General features: G+C 47.0%; 1 protein-coding gene across 1 annotated transcript; it reads left to right on the top strand.

Moving 5' to 3' along the window:
* Window positions 1-11,010: 11,010 nt before the first annotated feature.
* DUSP26 (dual specificity phosphatase 26) lies at window positions 11,011-17,681 on the top strand. Its single transcript, XM_052661245.1, has 4 exons — window positions 11,011-11,260; window positions 13,304-13,596; window positions 15,542-15,756; window positions 16,856-17,681. Exons 1-4 carry the CDS (start codon window positions 11,144-11,146, stop codon window positions 17,053-17,055), a joined length of 825 nt encoding a protein of 274 aa, XP_052517205.1. The 5' UTR covers window positions 11,011-11,143; the 3' UTR covers window positions 17,056-17,681.
* Window positions 17,682-18,029: the final 348 nt, after the last annotated feature.

The following is an 18,029-nucleotide window of genomic DNA, read 5'->3' as shown; positions in this document are numbered from 1 at the left end:
TGATGCCATCCAGCCATCTCATCCTCTGTCATCCCCTTCTCCTCCTGCCCCCAATCCCTCCCAGCATCAGAGTCTTTTCCAATGAATCAACTCTTCGCATGAGGTAGCCAAAGTACTGGAGTTTCAGCTTTAGCATCAGTCCTTCCAAAGAAATCCCAGGGCTGATCTCCTTCAGAATGGACTGGTTGGATCTCCTTGCAGTCCAAGGGACTCTCAAGAGTCTTCTCCAACACCACAGTTCAAACGCATCAATTCTTCGGCGCTCAGCCTTCTTCACGGTCCAACTCTCATATCCATACATGACCACAGGAAAAACCATAGCCTTGACTAGACGGACCTTAGTCGGCAAAGTAATGCCTCTGCTTTTGAATATGCTGTCTAGGTCGGTCATAACTTTTCTTCCAAGCAGTAAACGTCTTTTAATTTCATGGCTGCAATCACCATCTGCAGTGATTTGGGAGCCCCAAAAAATAAAGTCTGACACGGTTTCCACTGTTTCCCCCATCTATTTCCCATGAAGTGATGGGACCAGATGCCATGATCTTCATTTTCTGAATGTTGAGTTCTAAGCCAACTTTTTCACTCTCCACTTTCACTTTCATCAAGAGGCTCTTTAGCTCCTCTTCACTTTCTGCCATAAGGGTGGTGTCATCTGCATATCTGAGGTTATTGATATTTCTCCTGGCAATCTTGATTCCAGCTTGTATTTCTTCCAGTCCAGTGTTTCTCATGATGTACTCCGCATATAAGTTAAATAAGCAGGGTGACAATATGCAGCCTTGACGTACTTTTTCCTATTTGGAACCAGTCTGTTGTTCCATGTCCAGTTCTAACTGTTGCTTCCTGACCTGCACACAGATTTCTCAAGAGGTAGGTCAGGTGGTCTGGTATTCCCATCTCTTTCAGAATTTTCCACAGTTTATTGTGATCCACACAGTCAAAGGCTTTGGCATAGTCAATAAAGCAGAAATATATGTTTTTCTGGAACTCTCTTGCTTTTTCCATGATCCAGCGGATGTTGGAAAGTACAGAAATCATTAAAAATGTCACTGAGATGATCAACGTGATGTACTATAGAAGTTAACTTAGACCATTTTAGGTGGAAGAAAATTAATCCTGGCTTAAAACTATACTATTCATTTATTCATTACAAGTATTTATTGCTGGCAACATTTGGTAATAGACACACATGATTAGAAGTCCCTTTTTATCTACTTGTATGCTGTAATATGGAGGCACATGTTAAGCACATCTTTGACCTCATCAAGGATGGAGGATTCTTCAGTAAACTAAAAGAAAAAAAAAAAACCTCTGAATTTCCCTCCGATCTTCCCTCCTGCAGCCAAATTACAGATCATTTAAGATTTTTTTTCAGTGATTGTACTTCATCTTTGGAATCTGTGCTGCTAAAACGAATAAAGAAGATTGACAGGTAAGCACTGTACCCTGCACACAACAGACTTTCAGTGTTTAAGCTAATACTGAATTAACACCAGGCTGATCTAAATTAAATGCTAACTTAAACACCAGGAGGGTTTGACCACTGGTGAGAAAAATGTCAAGATGATCCTCCTCGTTGTGTCTCTCAACCACAGTCCCCTTCGTTCAGCCCAGCACTGGGCATAGCTTTTAAATTTGTATTTATTCATTTATTCACTCAATATTTAGATTGCCAGTCTATTTTCAGAGTGTGGGACTAACAGACACAAACTACTCTACATAAAATAGATAAGCAATAAGGATTTACTATGTAGCACAGGAAATTATACCCAATATCTTATAATAACCTATAATGGAATATAAACTGCAAAAAGCATTTTTTTAATTTTAAATTGAAACAGAAAAAAACCACTGTGTTGTGACAATAAATGATGATTTGAGTACATACTAAAATAATATCATCCTATCCACCTGAAACTACATTAAAATGTTTAATAAAATAGGAATATAAAATTATACTTGAAAAGTATAGTGCCATTCCTAATGTGTTATGATTTACATAGTGCCATGTATGAATGTTCTTGTCAAAATGTTTACAGACTATCTGCAGCTTCTGACAGAATTCTAAGTTTATAGAAAATACAGGAATAAAGGAAAAATTCGAATGATACTATGATAAAAGCAAGTCTAGTATGTGGGACATCCTTTAAGACAATTGTGACCCCATGGACCGTAGCCCACCAGGCTCCTCTGTCCATGGGATTTCCCAGGCAAGAATACTGGAATGGGTTGCCATGCACTCCTCCAGGGGATCTTCCTATCCCAGGGATCAAACCCTCCTCTCCTGCATTGCAGGCAGATTCTTTACTGCTGAAGCCCAAAGACCATAATAAACAAAAGGAATCCATGAACCTTAGTTGGGCTACTGGTTAAACAAATAAGCTATTAAAATTTCTCCTCAGTTGGAGAAAATTGAATATAGACTGTGTACTAAAAGATATTAAAATATCATCAAACTCACCAGGTCTCATAATAGCACTGTGGTTATATATGAGAGTGTCCTTACTTTTAGGGGATATACACTAAAGTATCTGAGTTGAAAGTATTTTGCAGGTCAGTAAATCAGCGATATAAATGTAAACATATGATTATAAAAATACTTTATATATTATCTACATAACTATATATAATAGGAACAGGAAATAAAATACATATAAATATACATTTATAATATATACATACAAAAACAAGTAGAAAAGGTAAAAGTGGCAAAATGTTCACAATTGTTCAATTTAAATGGTGGATGAATAGTATTATTTCATTGTAGTTCTCTTTCTTCCATTTTTTAATGAATAAGTTGCCCCAGATCACAACTGATAACAGACTGCTGCTGTTGCTGCTGCTAAGTCACTGGGGTTGAAACTAAGACAGCACACTTCCTTTTTCTTTTTTTTTAACAATAATATTTTATTTTGTTTATTTATTTTTTTGGCCATGCCACGTGGCATGTGGGATCTTAGTTCCCCAACCAGGGATCAAACCCATGACCCCTGAAGTGGAAGTGCGGAGTCTTAACCACTGGACTGCCAGGGAAGTCCCTCATTTTCAAATTTTCTGTAAGTCTGCAGTTTTTTCCGCATAAAATGTAGATGAGAAAAATAGAAAGGGAAACCTCGACCTACCAGAAACTAGAAGGGTGGCACAAAGTAGCTGAAACAGAAGCTCCCCCGGGGGTACCGAGACGAGATTTGGACCCTATGAGCTGAGTTTTCAGTGTCTGAGCAGAGACAAGAGCTGAGAGAGAGGCGTGGTAGAGAGCCAGGAGCGGGGAGTAAACTTCCTACAGATCAACAGAACTCGCCACCTCACGTCTGAAGCCAGAATGATCCCCTGATCCCTGGCTGTTGCCATCAACAGGAGGATCCCCACAAGACAAGAGCCCTGAGTTTTCATAACATGTTGGGCCTGGACTCAGATGTGAACTGTCTTCTGAAAACAAAACGCTGAGACAGGGTTTTGGCTCACTGAACTAAGCTACCATTCCACAGTTCAATGAGCTAAAACCCACTGTCCAGAATATGTAATAATGTCAGAAGAATATTCACTGCAGCACTGTTCATGGTAAAAAAGAGATTGAAAACCAAGCATATGTCCATCAACAGACTGTTGATTGAATATCCTGTGGTATCACTACACAGTGAAATGAGGAGATTATATTTTTAAAAGGGAGCCATAATATAACCTAATATTAGAAGAGATGTTCCATCACTTCTGCTGTATTCTATTTACTGTGGAGAGAGTCACTAAGTCCAGTGTACACTGAATGGCTCAGGAAGATCTCCTGGAGGAGGGAATGTCAACCCACTCCAGTATTCTTGCCTAGAGAATCCCATGGACATGGGAGCCTGAAGGGCTACAGCCCATGGGGTCACAAAGAGTCAGACACGACTGAACAACTAACAGTTACTCTAATAAGCAATAAACTCAGTTTTGGGAAACCAAGAAGTTATTCGGATACTAATTTGGAAGCCAGCATTCAAAGAGAAGTTAAAGCCAACAAAGAGAAAGGACAGATTACAATAAAGGAATGGCAAAAACACTGGAGAAAAAAGACTTCTCATCAGCAAAAATAAATGCTGAAAGACAATAAAGTAATATCTTTAATGTGCTGAAGAAACATAATTGGGAACCTAAATTTCTAAAGTCAAGCAAAATATCCTTTACAAATCAAGGCAAATTAGAAATTTTTTTGACATTCAAGCACTTAGAAATTTACTACTAACTGTCTCTTACAAAAAGAACTACTAAACAAGAAACAACAACAAAAAAAGAATCTAGAAAAGATGAACAGGATAAAGAAGCAAGAGTTGGCAAAAGAATTAAATATGCTGGTAAATCTAGATAAATATTGCATGTGAAAAAAATTAGAATATCAATCATTTTTTGTGTGTTTTCCAAAAGCCAGCTGGCATTCCCAGTTAAAACAAGCATTTAATTCTGCTTCTCCCTGAAACCCCACAAAATTGATAGTTGAAAGATTTCTTTAAAAAGAAAAAAAACAACAAAAAACATAAAACCCACCAGAATGAAAAGAACAGGAACTATTTCAGCAGCGACAAAATATTGGATGCGGAAGAGCAGAAGGCAAGTCGGTTGGGGAATATTGGTGATCAATCTGATTTACACATCAGAGCAACCAAAAGGCCAAGGAACAGCAACTCCATATATCTCTGGAAGATGAATTAAAAGCATAGAATGGATTGGAAGTCTTTTTAAGTTAAACTCCACAGACCTCGTATCACTGAAGTCCAGGCAACTGTGCCTTCCCAGAAGAAGTCAAGCTTATTCTTTAAAGTAAAACAGAGGGTCTCTTGATTGCGCAGGTATCAGGCATGTTTGAGCATGGTGGCAGCATACTAAGAACGGACGATGCCCAGGAAACAGGACATTGAATTCCCAGCATGAGAGTAAAAGGAGAACAGTCCCAGAGGAACAGGCTTTCCCTAGTGTTGAGAGCAGCCTAACCAGATGGGGATCCACCAGAAGTCTCCAGAAGACACTTATGGGACTTGCCTGGGGGAGCAGTGGTTAGGGATCCACCTGCCAATGCAGGGGGACAGGGGTTTGACCCCTGGTCCGGGAAGATCCCATATGCTGCAGAGCAGCTAAGCCCCTGAGCCAGTTACTGAAGCCCAAGTGCCCAGAGCCTGTGTCCTCCAACAAGAGAAGCCTCTGCAATGAGAAGCCCTCACACCACACTGCTCAGCCACATCTAGAGGAAGCCTGCATGCAGCAACAAAGACCCAGCATGGTCAAAAATAAAAATAAATAAATGATTTTTAAAAGAAGAAAAGACTTATAAAAAAAATAATACTGAGAAAATAACTGATATGCTTACTGACAAGAAATTCAGGCACTTGGAGAAAAGTATGGGGCCACACTAGTGAGATATCCATTGAAAATTAAGCAATAAAGCAAAAAAATAATTATTAACTGAAGGGAAAACAAAGTGATGAAAGAAAAAAAAGCAATCATAGCAAACAACGTGATTCAACTGTGAATAATGATTATATAGTTCTAGTATCTTAAATACTGATTATTTATATAACAAAATTATGATATAGCTGTGCATATAAAAGTGCATAAAGAGGGAATGTGTGTATATATATATATATATATATATATATATATATATATATATATCGGGGGAATGAAATAGCAGAGAAATAAACCCTCAACATTCATAGTGAGAAATCAATAGATAATGCCCCAAACTGGAAAATCAAGACACAGCAATATAAACATAATGAGAGATACAAAAATTTAATACTTGAAATTGTTCAGTGTGCTTCCTTAGGATATGGATGGCGGACAATAAGCAGGAGGTTGTTATTTTTGTATGAGTATTGCAGAGTGTGTTGATTCTTTAAATTATGTGCCTTATGTGACTGATGATGAAAACAAAGGAATGTTTTAAAGCTGTATTCAAAGTAGTGGATAATAATAATAAAGAAGATAGGAGAGAAATTGTTTCTAAGGGAAATTAAAATCAAAATCCTTGTGTTATTCAGGGAGGGCATAAAAGTACCAATTAAATTTAGACATTAACTTTCAAATCCACTGAGCTCAATAACATGAATAATGAACACTAGATAAATTTGCCCAAAGAAAGAAAAGGGGTAAAGAAGAAAGAGAAAGCACAAGAGCTAGAAAACACAAAATAAGATGGTGGAAATCATTTTTTAAATACTATAAATATATAAACAAAAAAATTAAAAATAATATAAAACACAATTAATATAAAAAGTCATTGATTAAAATACAGTTTAATTTTAATCTAGCTAAAGAGAGTTTATGTGTTAAACTCAAACAGAAGAATTATATGTAAAGATACATTATTCCAAAAAATATAGATTTTTTTAACTCTTAGAGAAACTGCTCATTGACTAAAACATTTTAAAAATAATAACAACGAATTTTTAAAACCCTGTGAACTTTGTGTACCTAATAATACAGACTGATACTATACCCCCATAAAACTGACAGAATTAGAAAAAGATATTAAGAAACCCACAAACACGTGGCAGAAAATCATAGTAAACTATTTTTTTTACTAAAAATTCCCTCCCTCAAAAGCTGGTAAAGGGGTTCCCTGATGGTCCAGTGGTTAAGACTCTTGCCTTCCAATACAGGGGCCATGGGTTCAATCCCTAGTGGGGGAAGTAAGGTCCCACATGCCTTGGGGTGGGGCCAAAAATTAAAAAAAACAAAGCAGCTGGTAAAAACAAGAGAGGAAATTAAGAATTTAGAATATTTAAAACCTATGTAGAAAGGAAATAAAGAAACCTGTGACCCCAAGCAGAGATTGAGTATTCTCTTCAAGCACTAGTGGGACATTCATTTCCAGTAAGAAAGTCCGGACTGATTTCATAGAACTGACATTTTAAATTAATTCACACTGATGGTAGAAAACGCAGAAAATGTAGACAGTTTAAAGAGCAAGACAAACGTTATCTATAGTCTCACTCTGAGTTCTTTTACTGTTTGGCATATTTCCTTTCAGGCTTTTTCGAAATGTGTTTTCATACATGCTTTTCTTTTTCTTTTTTCTTCTTTTTTTGGTAATAGTGATGTTTACTGTGTATTCCTTTTATATCGTTTGGTTTGCAACTAATGATGCCGTAATTTACCGCTCTAGGACCTATCAGTCTCCCCAGAGTTTCTTTTCATCACAAAATCAGGCTAACGGAAAGCACATCCACTCTTCGGGATAAATGTGTGGTTCTTAGAAAAAGGGACTATTCATAGTGATAAGACGTGTCCACCTCTAGGTAAGTCAGCGAACCGGGCTACAGGACACTTTGGTGGACCGACGGAGAAGGAGGGTTTTAGAGTTGAAGCGAAAACCAGATTCTCACGACCCTGAAAGGACCTACTTACCAGCCCTCCTCCCCAGTTCAGAGCTAGCAGCAGCCCTGGGGCAGGGGAAACCAGCCGGTTCATCCCTGGCTAATGCCTGGGAGAACTAACGCCTGGGAGAACTGACACGCCGATCACACGCAGGGACCTGGGGAAGACTGGTGCCAGATCGGGCGGAGGAAGATGCTGAAGCAGGAAGGGGGCTGGGAGGATGGAGATCTGGAAGAATAAGCCAGCATCCTTACGGGGCATCTTTCCTCCACTCCGTTCCCTGCCCCGCCTCCCCTCACCACACACCCATCGCTAAACGCAGTCATACCTGTTGGTGCTCTGTGGCCTGAACCTGTCCACGAAAGGGGCCGTTTAAACCTGCAGCCGAGCTCGGGGTGGACCAGCCCGGGACCGACAGGCGTGGCAGTGCGGAGGGCGTGGGTGGGGGAAGCCAGGTCCGTCTCGACCTGCATTTCTCCACTTACGGCAAAGGATTACAGGGCGTCGAGTGACCCCCGGGGGACTAAAGGCCGCTACCCCCAACCTCCAAAAGCTGCAGAGCCTGCCACCCGGGAGCCACGCCCTCTGAGGGACCAGTGGGGGCGGGGTGCTTGAGAATGCCTTGCTCTGGCTTCCAGCGGGTAATTCCTGTAAGTTCTGCTACATTCTTGGCACAAAATAGGGCTTGATACACTAACTACTGGGCTTCTCAGATGGCCCTAGTGGTAAAGAACCTGCCCGCAAGGCGGGAGACTTGCTCTCTGTCCCACTTGTAGGGAAGACCCCTTGGAGGAAGGCATGGCAACCCACTCCAGTAGTCTTGCCTGGAAAATCCCATGGACAGAGGAGTCTGGTGGGCTACAGTCCATGGGGTCGCAAAGAGTCAGACACGACTGAAGTGACTTAGCACACACGCACACTATTACCATGATTTTCCTTATGCTACAGTGCTTTGAGGCCCAGGTTTTGGTTTGAAACAGTTCTAGGTTTAAAACCATGCCCAAATCCCAATGATTAGCTATTTGGCTGCTTCGGAATGGGTTTACCACCACGAAACATATTTCCTCAACTAGGAAATGGAATTAATAATATCTGCGTTATGGGATTAAATTAGCTAACAAATGGAAAGCTTTTAACCCAGTAGCACAGAGTCCATAGTTAAACTGTAGCAGTTAGAACTACCATTTAACATGTATTTCCTAGTCTTGCCTGTTTTTCCTCCTCTTTGCTCATACTGAACTCTTTCTCCCTCTTTCTATGTAACTATTTTTTTAGAAGAAGTATTTCTTTAGAAACCACTTGGAAATATATTTCTATCTGCTTTATCATCTCTGTTCTTTTCATCCCAGTGTGGTGAATCCATTCATAACTTCTAATAATGGGAACAGACATTTAAATAAATGTAGCAAATCATGAAGTTACTAGCCCATATGTCCTTTGCTAGAAGTCATTATGAGCACAAAGAAGGAAAAGAACAAATAAAAGTAGATCAAGAAAGGCTTTGTAGAAGAAGTGACACTTCAATCTCGAAATATAAAATTTTGGAATCAGATAGTCCTGGGATTGAACCCCTGTTCTGGCACTAATTAGCTGTGGGTGAGTTAACTAATCTGGCCAAGTATCAGTCTTCTCATGTGTTCTATGAAGATAATAACACCCACCTCAAAGGGAAGTGGGGTTAAATGAGTTCATAAATGTGGGAATCCAAGGAATTGATGATAATAAGTTATTGATACATGCTTATTTTCTTTCCTTCCACTCATTACCTGTTGAATCCTCTCCATTACCTTCTTACTAACTCTTTCTTCCATTCTCCCCCCCTCTCCATCTTTAGTTCAGCTGGGTGTCACCTGGAAACATAATAAACCTTCTAAGAAGTTACCAAGAAAAGTATGAAGCCATTTGAGTTGTAGGTTGACCCCGTCCTCATGAAGATCTTGATCTATGGACAATTTCTATGCTTACATCTGGCCAAATTGTCTATAGTATGCTTTAAAGCATATTTTCCCAGCTTTCTGAGAAAAGTGCAATGCAGGGTTGAAAGATTTAGATCTCAACTAAAGACTGAGATGAAGTTTATCATCTTCAACATCTTCTCAACCTACCAACCCTAAAGTCTCTGTCACTTCTAATGAGGTTAGTGTATGACATATGCTCTTTAACAGTTTGATTCAGAACCATTTCTTCTTTTTAATGTTTACTTTTTGGCAGCACCATGTGGCATATGGGATCTTAATTCCCCACCTGAGTGATTGAACCCGTACCCCCTGCATTGGACATGAGGAATCTTAACAACTGGACCACCAGGGAAGTCCCCTGTGACCATTCTTTACCAAACTTGTCCTGAATTGACAAATCCCAATTTCCCAGGAGAGTTTTTGTTTGCAGTGATGAAGATTTCACTTCTTCATGTAAACTTCCATACAAAGAAGGCACAAGGAAAAGGAAGAGGAATTGCTTTTGCTTCTCTAGAGCAGGAAAGACTGCGTAGAAGGGGAATTACCGGCATCCCATGATGGAGCTGACCTGGGGACTGTGTCACTTTCTTTGACTCAGATTTCAAAGCCTGATCTACTCTCCCTCCAGGAATGGAGTCCATCCTGGTTTCAGCTACAGTAGGTATACCATCTACTCATCTCCAGCCAGGTCCAGCCTGACCTTGTCTTCTTCCTGGCTTCCTCCCACCAGGCAGCTCGCCTGGAGTCTGAGTCTTTTTAAAGCATCACCTGATAACATTCATTACTGCCCCCACCCCACCCCCATCACACAGTGAGCCAGGTGCTGGGGACCACAACACAGTCCTTGCCTTCGAAGTGTTTACAATAAGGGGAGCCAACAAGGTACTTAGGGTAGAAAAGCAAGTGAAGCTAAGTATCACCAGAAAGCAACATGTGAATTTCTTCAGGAACAGAGGAAAAGGAAATTCACAAGGAGCTGAGCTGGTGAAAATGGCTTCCTGATAAAAAGCCATGGTGCTGAACTGGTGGTTCAGTAGTTAAGACTTCACATTCCCAATGCAGAGGGTCTGGGTTCCATCCTGGTCCAGGAACTAGATCCTACAGCCCACAACTAAGACCCGGAGCAGCCAGATAAATACCTTTTCAAAGAAAATATCCACTGTACCTTCTCCACTGTGTGTGTGTTGGGGGTGTGGGGAGAGCAGGTGGATGAAGGTGCTGCCACCTGTCCAGAAAGCCCTCAAGGACTTGAACTTCCCAGGCAGGCAACCAGGCTGGAACCTTCAGCTCTGGCATGCCCAGGGAGTGCCCTGGGCAAATTACTTAGCCTCTGGATGCCTCCTTCTCCTCCTCCCTAAAATGGGTACAATAACAATATCCTCTCCTCTCTCAGAGACTGTGATGAAGATAAAATGAGTTAAGATCTGTGAAACACAGGGTACACCATGCTTAGTAAATATGAATCAGGGTTGGGGACAAGAGTTATTTATGCCATAGTGTTCTGGCGCAGGAGACATGTACAAGTGAGTGGGCATCGTCCTGGAGTCTGTGTAATTAATGCTGCCTGGGGAGGAGCGTGTGTGCTCAAGACACCGTCTGGGACGCCTTACATAATGTCAGCTTTAGGCAGAGTGCCTGTCATTGGCGCAGCTCCGAAAATACACATACACACGAGCATGCCCGCGAGGCGGGGCCGCAGGGGGTGCGGGCTGCGTGGCGCACGCCGCCTGTCCGCTCGGGCCCCCGGGTGCGAGACCGGGTCCCTGCGTGTCGCCGACACACGCGCACACCGACACCAGCCCCGCTTCGACGTGCGTGTCATGGCTTAAAAATAGATGCTAATCCGTCAACCGGTCTGCCAAGCCAGACCGAGGCGGCGGCGGAGTCATGGCCGTGGGGCTGCCTGCGCCTGCGATCCGCCTCCGGGACTGAGACCCGCGCCGCCTCCCGAGGTAGCGGGGCCGCGGCGGGTGGGCTAGGCGCCGGGGATCGGGGCTGGGGGGCGCCGGGCGGGGGACGCGGGCGCTTAAAAGGGGCCTGGGAGCCCGCCGGCGGGGCCCTGCCGGGGCCCCCTCCCTCCGCGCCTGGCTGTCTCGGTTGGCGAGGGCTGGGCGACAGCCATGAACCTGTTACCAACCACAGCGTGGGGGGGGGGGGGGGGGGGAGGGGGCCGCGGACCGGGGCCCCAGAAGCTGGCGGATGGGGTTGGAGCGTGTCCAGGGACGGAATGGGGAGAAAGCGAGTGCCACGGAGCTCCAGCTACACCTGGGCGGCTTCCCGCTTCCTTTCCACCATTCAGCATCACACAGGCAGCAGCATTCTGTCCCCAGAAAAGGTTGTTTGGGAGCCAAGTGGTGAGGTCTTTAGGCCTGCGGAGCGAAAGTCGATGATGATAATGGTGATGCTGATGATGAACATGTCGATCCTGGGGGTGATGGCAGTGATAGTGGCGGTGGGAATGATGGGCATGATGGTGATAGCGCTGATGGAGGTGGCCGTGACTGCTATGGTGTTCTCTGTCTACACTCCTTCCGATCAGCCATTGGGGGAAAAAAACTCTCTCTTCCTAAACAACCCCTCAACAGCCTAAGATCCAGCCTCCCCTCGCCAGTCTTGATCCTAAGACCCCTGCTTCTTATGCCTTGTGAGTGCTGGAGCTCTCCTGGCCCTGGGGGGACAGGGAGATTGGGGAAAACTGGGCCCCTGTTGAGACTGTGGGGGAGGGGTGGGGGGGGCAGGCGAAGATGGCCTCTCACGGGGGAGCTTGCCTTGAGTCCCTGGGGCAGAAGACAGGAAAAGGAGTGGGAGGGGAATTCTTCAGAGCGCCCCACCTTTGCTGAGGGCCAGGATCACCATGCGAGAGGAGGAGGGGTTGGAAGAAGAGATAAGAGGCACTGGAGTAGGGGGCTGTTGCTACAATCCCCCCTGCCTGCAGCTCCCAGGGCAAGTTTCAAAGGCTGGCCCTTCCGAGCTCCACAGCTCAGTGCATGGTCCCACTGTTCACAGAGTCAGGCACATCTTCTCGGGCCCTTCACTGAGGACCCCGGTGTGCTAAATAGGGTCACTTGATTTCACCAGCAACACAGGTGCTAATTCCACACTCTGAGCCCCTGGGCCAGGCAGGAGCCCCCATTTCTTCCCTTTCCTCCCTCCTCCAGCCCCTCACCCTCTGCCTCTTCCACCCACACACCCACACACACACACACACACACACAGTACTCCAGCCCTGCCTGGACCCAGAGAGATGAGGTTTAATCAGCGATACCTGTCATGTTGACCAAGGGAGGCTGCTTTGCCTGTGGCGGACAGATAACTGGCGCTTCTTTCCATGAACCTGGGTCTTCAGCGAGTGTTTTTCAAAAACTTCAGCTTCCTCTTTACTACTCTTCCCCACGCGCCCCATGCCCCCAGCTGGAGTTCTCAGAGCAGGCTGAGGGCTGAGGCGGCAGGAGGGCAGGAAGGGGTTAAAGTAGCCCATCTCCACTACCACCCCACCCTTGAGGCCGGCAGGGCTGTGTCACGGCCCCAGCTGCTGCTGGCTTCAGACCAACTCCTTCTGGATGGATCCAGAACCTCCCCCCAAACCCCCCTCCCAGCTCCCCAGCCTGTCTGCTTGCAGCCCCAGGCAGATGAGACCCAGACGGGGGCTGGCAAGGCTTCCAGCACTGGGCCCTGCCACCCAGATGCCAAATTGTGTGCGTGTGTGTGTGTGTGTTGACTGTGTGTGCGGAGTGGGGGCGGGGTGGTGGAGCAGACGCCCAGCAGCTGGGCCGCTGCCTCGGCCCGTAAACAAGAACATGTGACGCTCCCACCTCCTTGCCTGGCGGAGCCAAAGAGCAGGGCGACAGGAGCTGCTGCCACTCACAGGAGACGACCGTCCAGAGCGCCCGCCAGACTTCACCGTCCTCCCCCAGAACCTTCTCCCCGGGGGCGGGAAGGGACCCCGGCGCCCCGACCCGCTCAGGCGTCACTCACACCCCCGCCTCTGCCGGCAGCTGCCACCTGGACACCCGCCCCAACTCACCTCGCGCACCCCGGGGGCTGCCAGGCCTCCTGCCACCTCTAAGATGTGTCCCGGCAACTGGCTCTGGGCTTCGGTGACATTCATGGCCCGCTTCTCCCGGAGCGGCTCGAGGTCTCCGGTCCGCGTGAGAGGCGCCCTGGAGGATCCGCCCGCCGTCCAGCACCCCTTCCTCAATGTCTTCGAGTTGGAGAGGCTGCTCTACACCGGCAAGACCGCCTGTAACCATGCCGACGAGGTCTGGCCAGGCCTCTACCTCGGAGACCAGTAGGTACCGGGGCAGACTGGGGCCGCGGCTGTGTGTGTGTGTGTGCGCGCGCGTGTGTGCAAGAAGAAAGGAGAAGGGTGGCAGAGAGGCGTGGAGTTGTGCTGTTGGTTCCACATTGAGGGTGGAAACGAGGGGGTACCTGGGTAGAGTGGAGGCTGGAGGGTTGGGGAGAGCGGACAGGATTACCTACGTGCTAAGTCACTTCAGTCGAGTTGGACTCTTTGCGACCCCATGAACTGTATAGCTCACAAGGCTCCTCTGTCCATGGGATTCTCCAGGCAAGAATGCTGGAGTGGGTTGCTATGCCCTCCTCCAGGGGATCTTCCCAGCCCAAGAATCGAACCCACGTCTCTTAGGTGGGACAGGATTACTGATAGACCCAATTCTGGACAGAGAGGCTCTGTTCAAGTAATCGTGTCATTCATTTAGCACAATGCATTAGCATTTTCATATGCCCGTGCTGTGGGCTGGACATCATAGATGACTTATCTGACCTTCCATCTTTGTGCCCTGAAAAAAAGCTATCACAGGGGCCAGGAAAAGTGGATGGTAAGGCGAGGGGTGCCCCAGGTGGCATTAATGGTAAAGAACCTGCCTGGCGATGCAGAACGTGTAAGAGACATGGGTTCGATCCCTGGGTCGGGAAGATCCCCTGGAGGAGGGCATGGCAGCCCACTTCAGTATTCTTGCCTGGAGAAGCCCATGGACAGAGGAGCCTGGTGGGTTACAGTCCACAGGGTCACAAAGAGTTGGACTAAAGCGACTAAGCGCATATAACAAAAAGGGGAGGGGTGGACCAAGCCAAGCCACAGTGTATGCAGAGGCTCTGCCAGATGGGGGCGACAGAGAGATGGGAGTCAAAGAGAAAGGAGGCCCTACAGGTCTTTTCCGAGAGCTTTAGAGCCTACAAGGAGTTTTCACAGGCTTTTTCTCTATTAATCTTCACAATAGCCTTGTGAGGTAGGTACCACTATCCCCAGGTTACATAGGAGGAATTGGAAGCTCAGAGAAGCTGGGACTGGCCCAAGGTCCCACAGGTCATAAGTAGCAGAGCCCAGGACTTAAGAGGTTCAAGTTCAGGGTGTTTTCTGCTCCAGGAGTTGGCACTAGACAGGGCATTCGATATGACCTTGTTGGCATGAGCTGAGGGCTGTGAACCACAGAAACCCTTGCAGGTGACATCCACAAGGTAACCATGGGCTTGGAGTAACTGGCAAAACACAAGAAGATTCTGGGCATCAGAGAGAGTCTAAACGGGAAAGGGACTTCCTGTCCAGTGTTTAGGACTCCCTGCTTCCACTTCAGTGTGCACAGGTTCGATCCCTGGTCGAGGAACTAAGATCCTGCAGGCCTCATGGGACAGCCAGAAAAAAAAAAGAAAAAGTTTTACAAAAATAAAAATAAAGTAATGGGGGAGTGGTGAAAACCATAGCAATTCAAGGTTACCAGGTTAAATGTGAGCTGCTCCAACAAGCCGTCCGGTGTCCAGATCCTCCCTGCCACGTCCAGACCCATCCACTGATCTCTCTGTACCTGAAAGCCTTGGTGTGAAGAAAACCCCTCTCTCCTGAGACGCCCCAATCTTTCTCCAGCTAGATTCCACCGTTGGCAGGTACTTCCTTCCATGAAGTACAAACCCTGTTGATCTTTCTCACGGATCAAGTATTAATAAAATCCTGTGGCCTCCGAGCATCTTTCAATATGTTATCAGGGCTGTGGTTTGCCTGTCTCTCCGTCTTCTCTCCCCCAGGCCAAAAATCTCTCCAGGACTCCCCAGGTTTGCTCCAGGACAAGACTCAGAGTCATTGCACATCTCAGGTCCTCAGGAAGTGAAGGGAAGGCCTGGAGCCAGTGATGTTGGCCTGGCGGTGATCAGAGTACTGACCGGGGTGTCTGGTCCCACCGTCTAGCCTCACCCCCTCTAACCTCTGCTCCTCAATGCAGGGAAATAGCCAACAACCACCGGGAGCTGCGTCGCCTGGGCATCACGCACGTCCTCAACGCCTCTCACAGCCGGTGGCGAGGGACGCCCGAAGCCTACGAGGGGCTGGGCATCCGCTACCTGGGTGTCGAGGCCCACGACTCGCCAGCCTTCGACATGAGCGTCCACTTCCAGGCAGCCGCTGACTTCATCCACCGGGCGCTGAGCCAGCCAGGAGGTAGGAAGGGAGGGGAGCGAGGTGGAGGGGTGGACCCATGGACACTGAGTTAGAGCAAAGCCCAGGGCTCTGGATGTGGAAAAAGAAAGAGAGTTGAATGATGTAATAAGATGCTCAGGAAAGAAAAGTCTTCTCTCAACCATCTTTTTAATGCAGTCCGTAAAAAGAAGGAAATAATCCCAAATGTTGGGAGAGTGGCAAATTGCCCCTGGGCGGGAAGATTATGGGAGATATATTTTTTAATTGTTGCCTTCTTTACATATTTCTAGACTTTCTAACGATTCTTGCTTTGCCTGTTTTGCTTTAGTGATCAGAAAAAATATATATATATTTAAGATATAAAAATATTTTATTTTTTAAAGTAAAGAGGATTTTATTTTAAAAATGTAAGATGTATTGGGACTTCCCCAGTGGCCTGAGACTTTACTCTTCGAATGCAGGGGTGTGGGTTCAATCCTCAGTTGGAGAACTAAGATTCCCACATGCTGTACATCGCAGCAAAAAAATAAGAAGATTTTTTTAAATAGGAAAAAAATATATACTGATCACCCACACACACCCCCTCCCCCCAGAATGGATGGGAACCTGAGGAAGGGCCAGGTTAGACACAAAGGATTTTCCATGAATGCACTCAGCGAGCTTCAAGCAGAAACTCTACTTGGTACAAAGCTCAGTTTTGCATTAATCTTGAGTCTTTCCCTTCAAGCTCTTTTTTTTTACACTCTATGTTAGTTATGTTTTAAATATTTATTTATTTATTTGGCTGTTCTGGGTCTTAACTGTGGCATGCAGGATCTAGTTCCCTGATCAGGTCTTGAATCGGGGCCCCGTGCATTGGGAGCTTGGAGTCTTAGCTGCTGGACCACCAAGCACGTCCCTCTTCAAGCCCATTTTGGGTTTATGGATGCTGAACTGCTGCAGGTTTTCTGTGTCTTCCCGTCTGTGTGCCCCTGTTTGTTGGGATTCAGATTCTTACCATCTCCCCATCTGTGCCTCCGAGCATCTCTGCTTACCTGTCTTCCTCCTCACCTGCCCCCAGCCTCCTCCAGCCCAGCGCACGGTCCCCCAGCCACCTCTCTCCGTCTGTCTGTGTTCACAGGGAGGATCCTGGTGCACTGCGCCGTGGGAGTGAGCCGCTCGGCCACCCTGGTGCTGGCCTACCTCATGCTGTACCACCGCCTCACCCTTGTGGAGGCCATCAAGAAAGTCAAGGACCACCGAGGCATCATCCCCAACCGGGGCTTCCTGAGGCAGCTCCTGGCCTTGGACCGCAGGCTGCGGCAGGGGCTGGAGGCATGAGGGGTGGGGGAGGGAGGTCAGGCCAGGCCTGTGGGTCCCTGGATCCGAGCTGGACAGCGGAGGCCCAGGGGACAGGTGGTGGGGAGACCGAACGAACCCATTCTCTCCTTAGAGGGCTGGGACATGGCCCCAGACCACAGCTGCTGTCTACTGCGAGGGGATGGGGAGGGGTTAGCTGGGCAGGGTGACAGTCACCTAGCAGGGAGCTGGCCAGGGAGGAAGGCAGCTAGGGTCCTGGATTCTAGGCAGGGTGGCCCCAGAGATTCAAGGCCCCTTCCCCTCTTTGTGCTCAAGTGTTCCCCTCCCTCTCTAATACGGATCCGCTCTGCCCTGTGCCCCTGCGGGGAGAGTCAGGGAGGCGGCAGGCACGGCTGTGATGATGTCGAGTTGTGTGGGGCCAGGAGCAGAGAGACAGACGGTGATGAGATGGTGAGAAAAGCTAAGAGAGAAGCCTACAGACTTGTTACTCCAAACACGGCAGGAAGAGGTGTGGGAGGTTTGGCACCATGCCCGTGGGTGCTGGTCATGGCCCAAAAACGGCAGAGGTGCATGACTGCGAGTCTGTCACTGATCACTCGCTTACTGGATCCAAGCGTCTGCAGGAAAAATAAAAATGGTGAAAACGACGCGAGCCTCTTGAATCACTGGCTTGTCTGAGTCTGCAGCTCTCTTCCTGAGGGCAGTCCCTGGCTCCCTCCTAAGGGTCATGGGCCCCCACCAGCCCTAATGCCTCCAGCGGTTTTTAAGGGGGATCATCCCTGGTGGCTCGGACAGTAAAAAATCCTCCTGCAATGCAGGAGACCAGGGTTCGATCCCTGGGTCTGGAAGATCCCCTGGAGAAGGACATGGCAACCCACTCCAGTCTTCTTGCCTGGAAGATTCTGTGGACAGAGGGGCCTGACGGGCTACAGTCCATGGGATCGCAAGGACTTGGACACGACTGAGCAGCTAACGTTTCCAGTTTTTAAGGGAGT

The sequence above is a fragment of the Budorcas taxicolor genome, chromosome 24, assembly GCF_023091745.1.
Source record: "Budorcas taxicolor isolate Tak-1 chromosome 24, Takin1.1, whole genome shotgun sequence".
Taxonomy (NCBI): Eukaryota; Metazoa; Chordata; class Mammalia; order Artiodactyla; family Bovidae; genus Budorcas; species Budorcas taxicolor.
Note: the sequence above shows the minus strand (reverse complement) of the source record. Positions and strands in the feature narration are given on the sequence as shown.

Coding starts and splice junctions, on each gene's coding strand:
- DUSP26 (XM_052661245.1), top strand. CDS start 11,144: ATGCTAATCCGTCAACCGGTCTGCCAAGCCAGACCGAGGCGGCGGCGG. Junction 13,597..15,541: donor GGCCTCTACCTCGGAGACCA/GTAGGTACCGGG, acceptor TCCTCAATGCAG/GGAAATAGCCAACAACCACC. Junction 15,757..16,855: donor GGCGCTGAGCCAGCCAGGAG/GTAGGAAGGGAG, acceptor CTGTGTTCACAG/GGAGGATCCTGGTGCACTGC.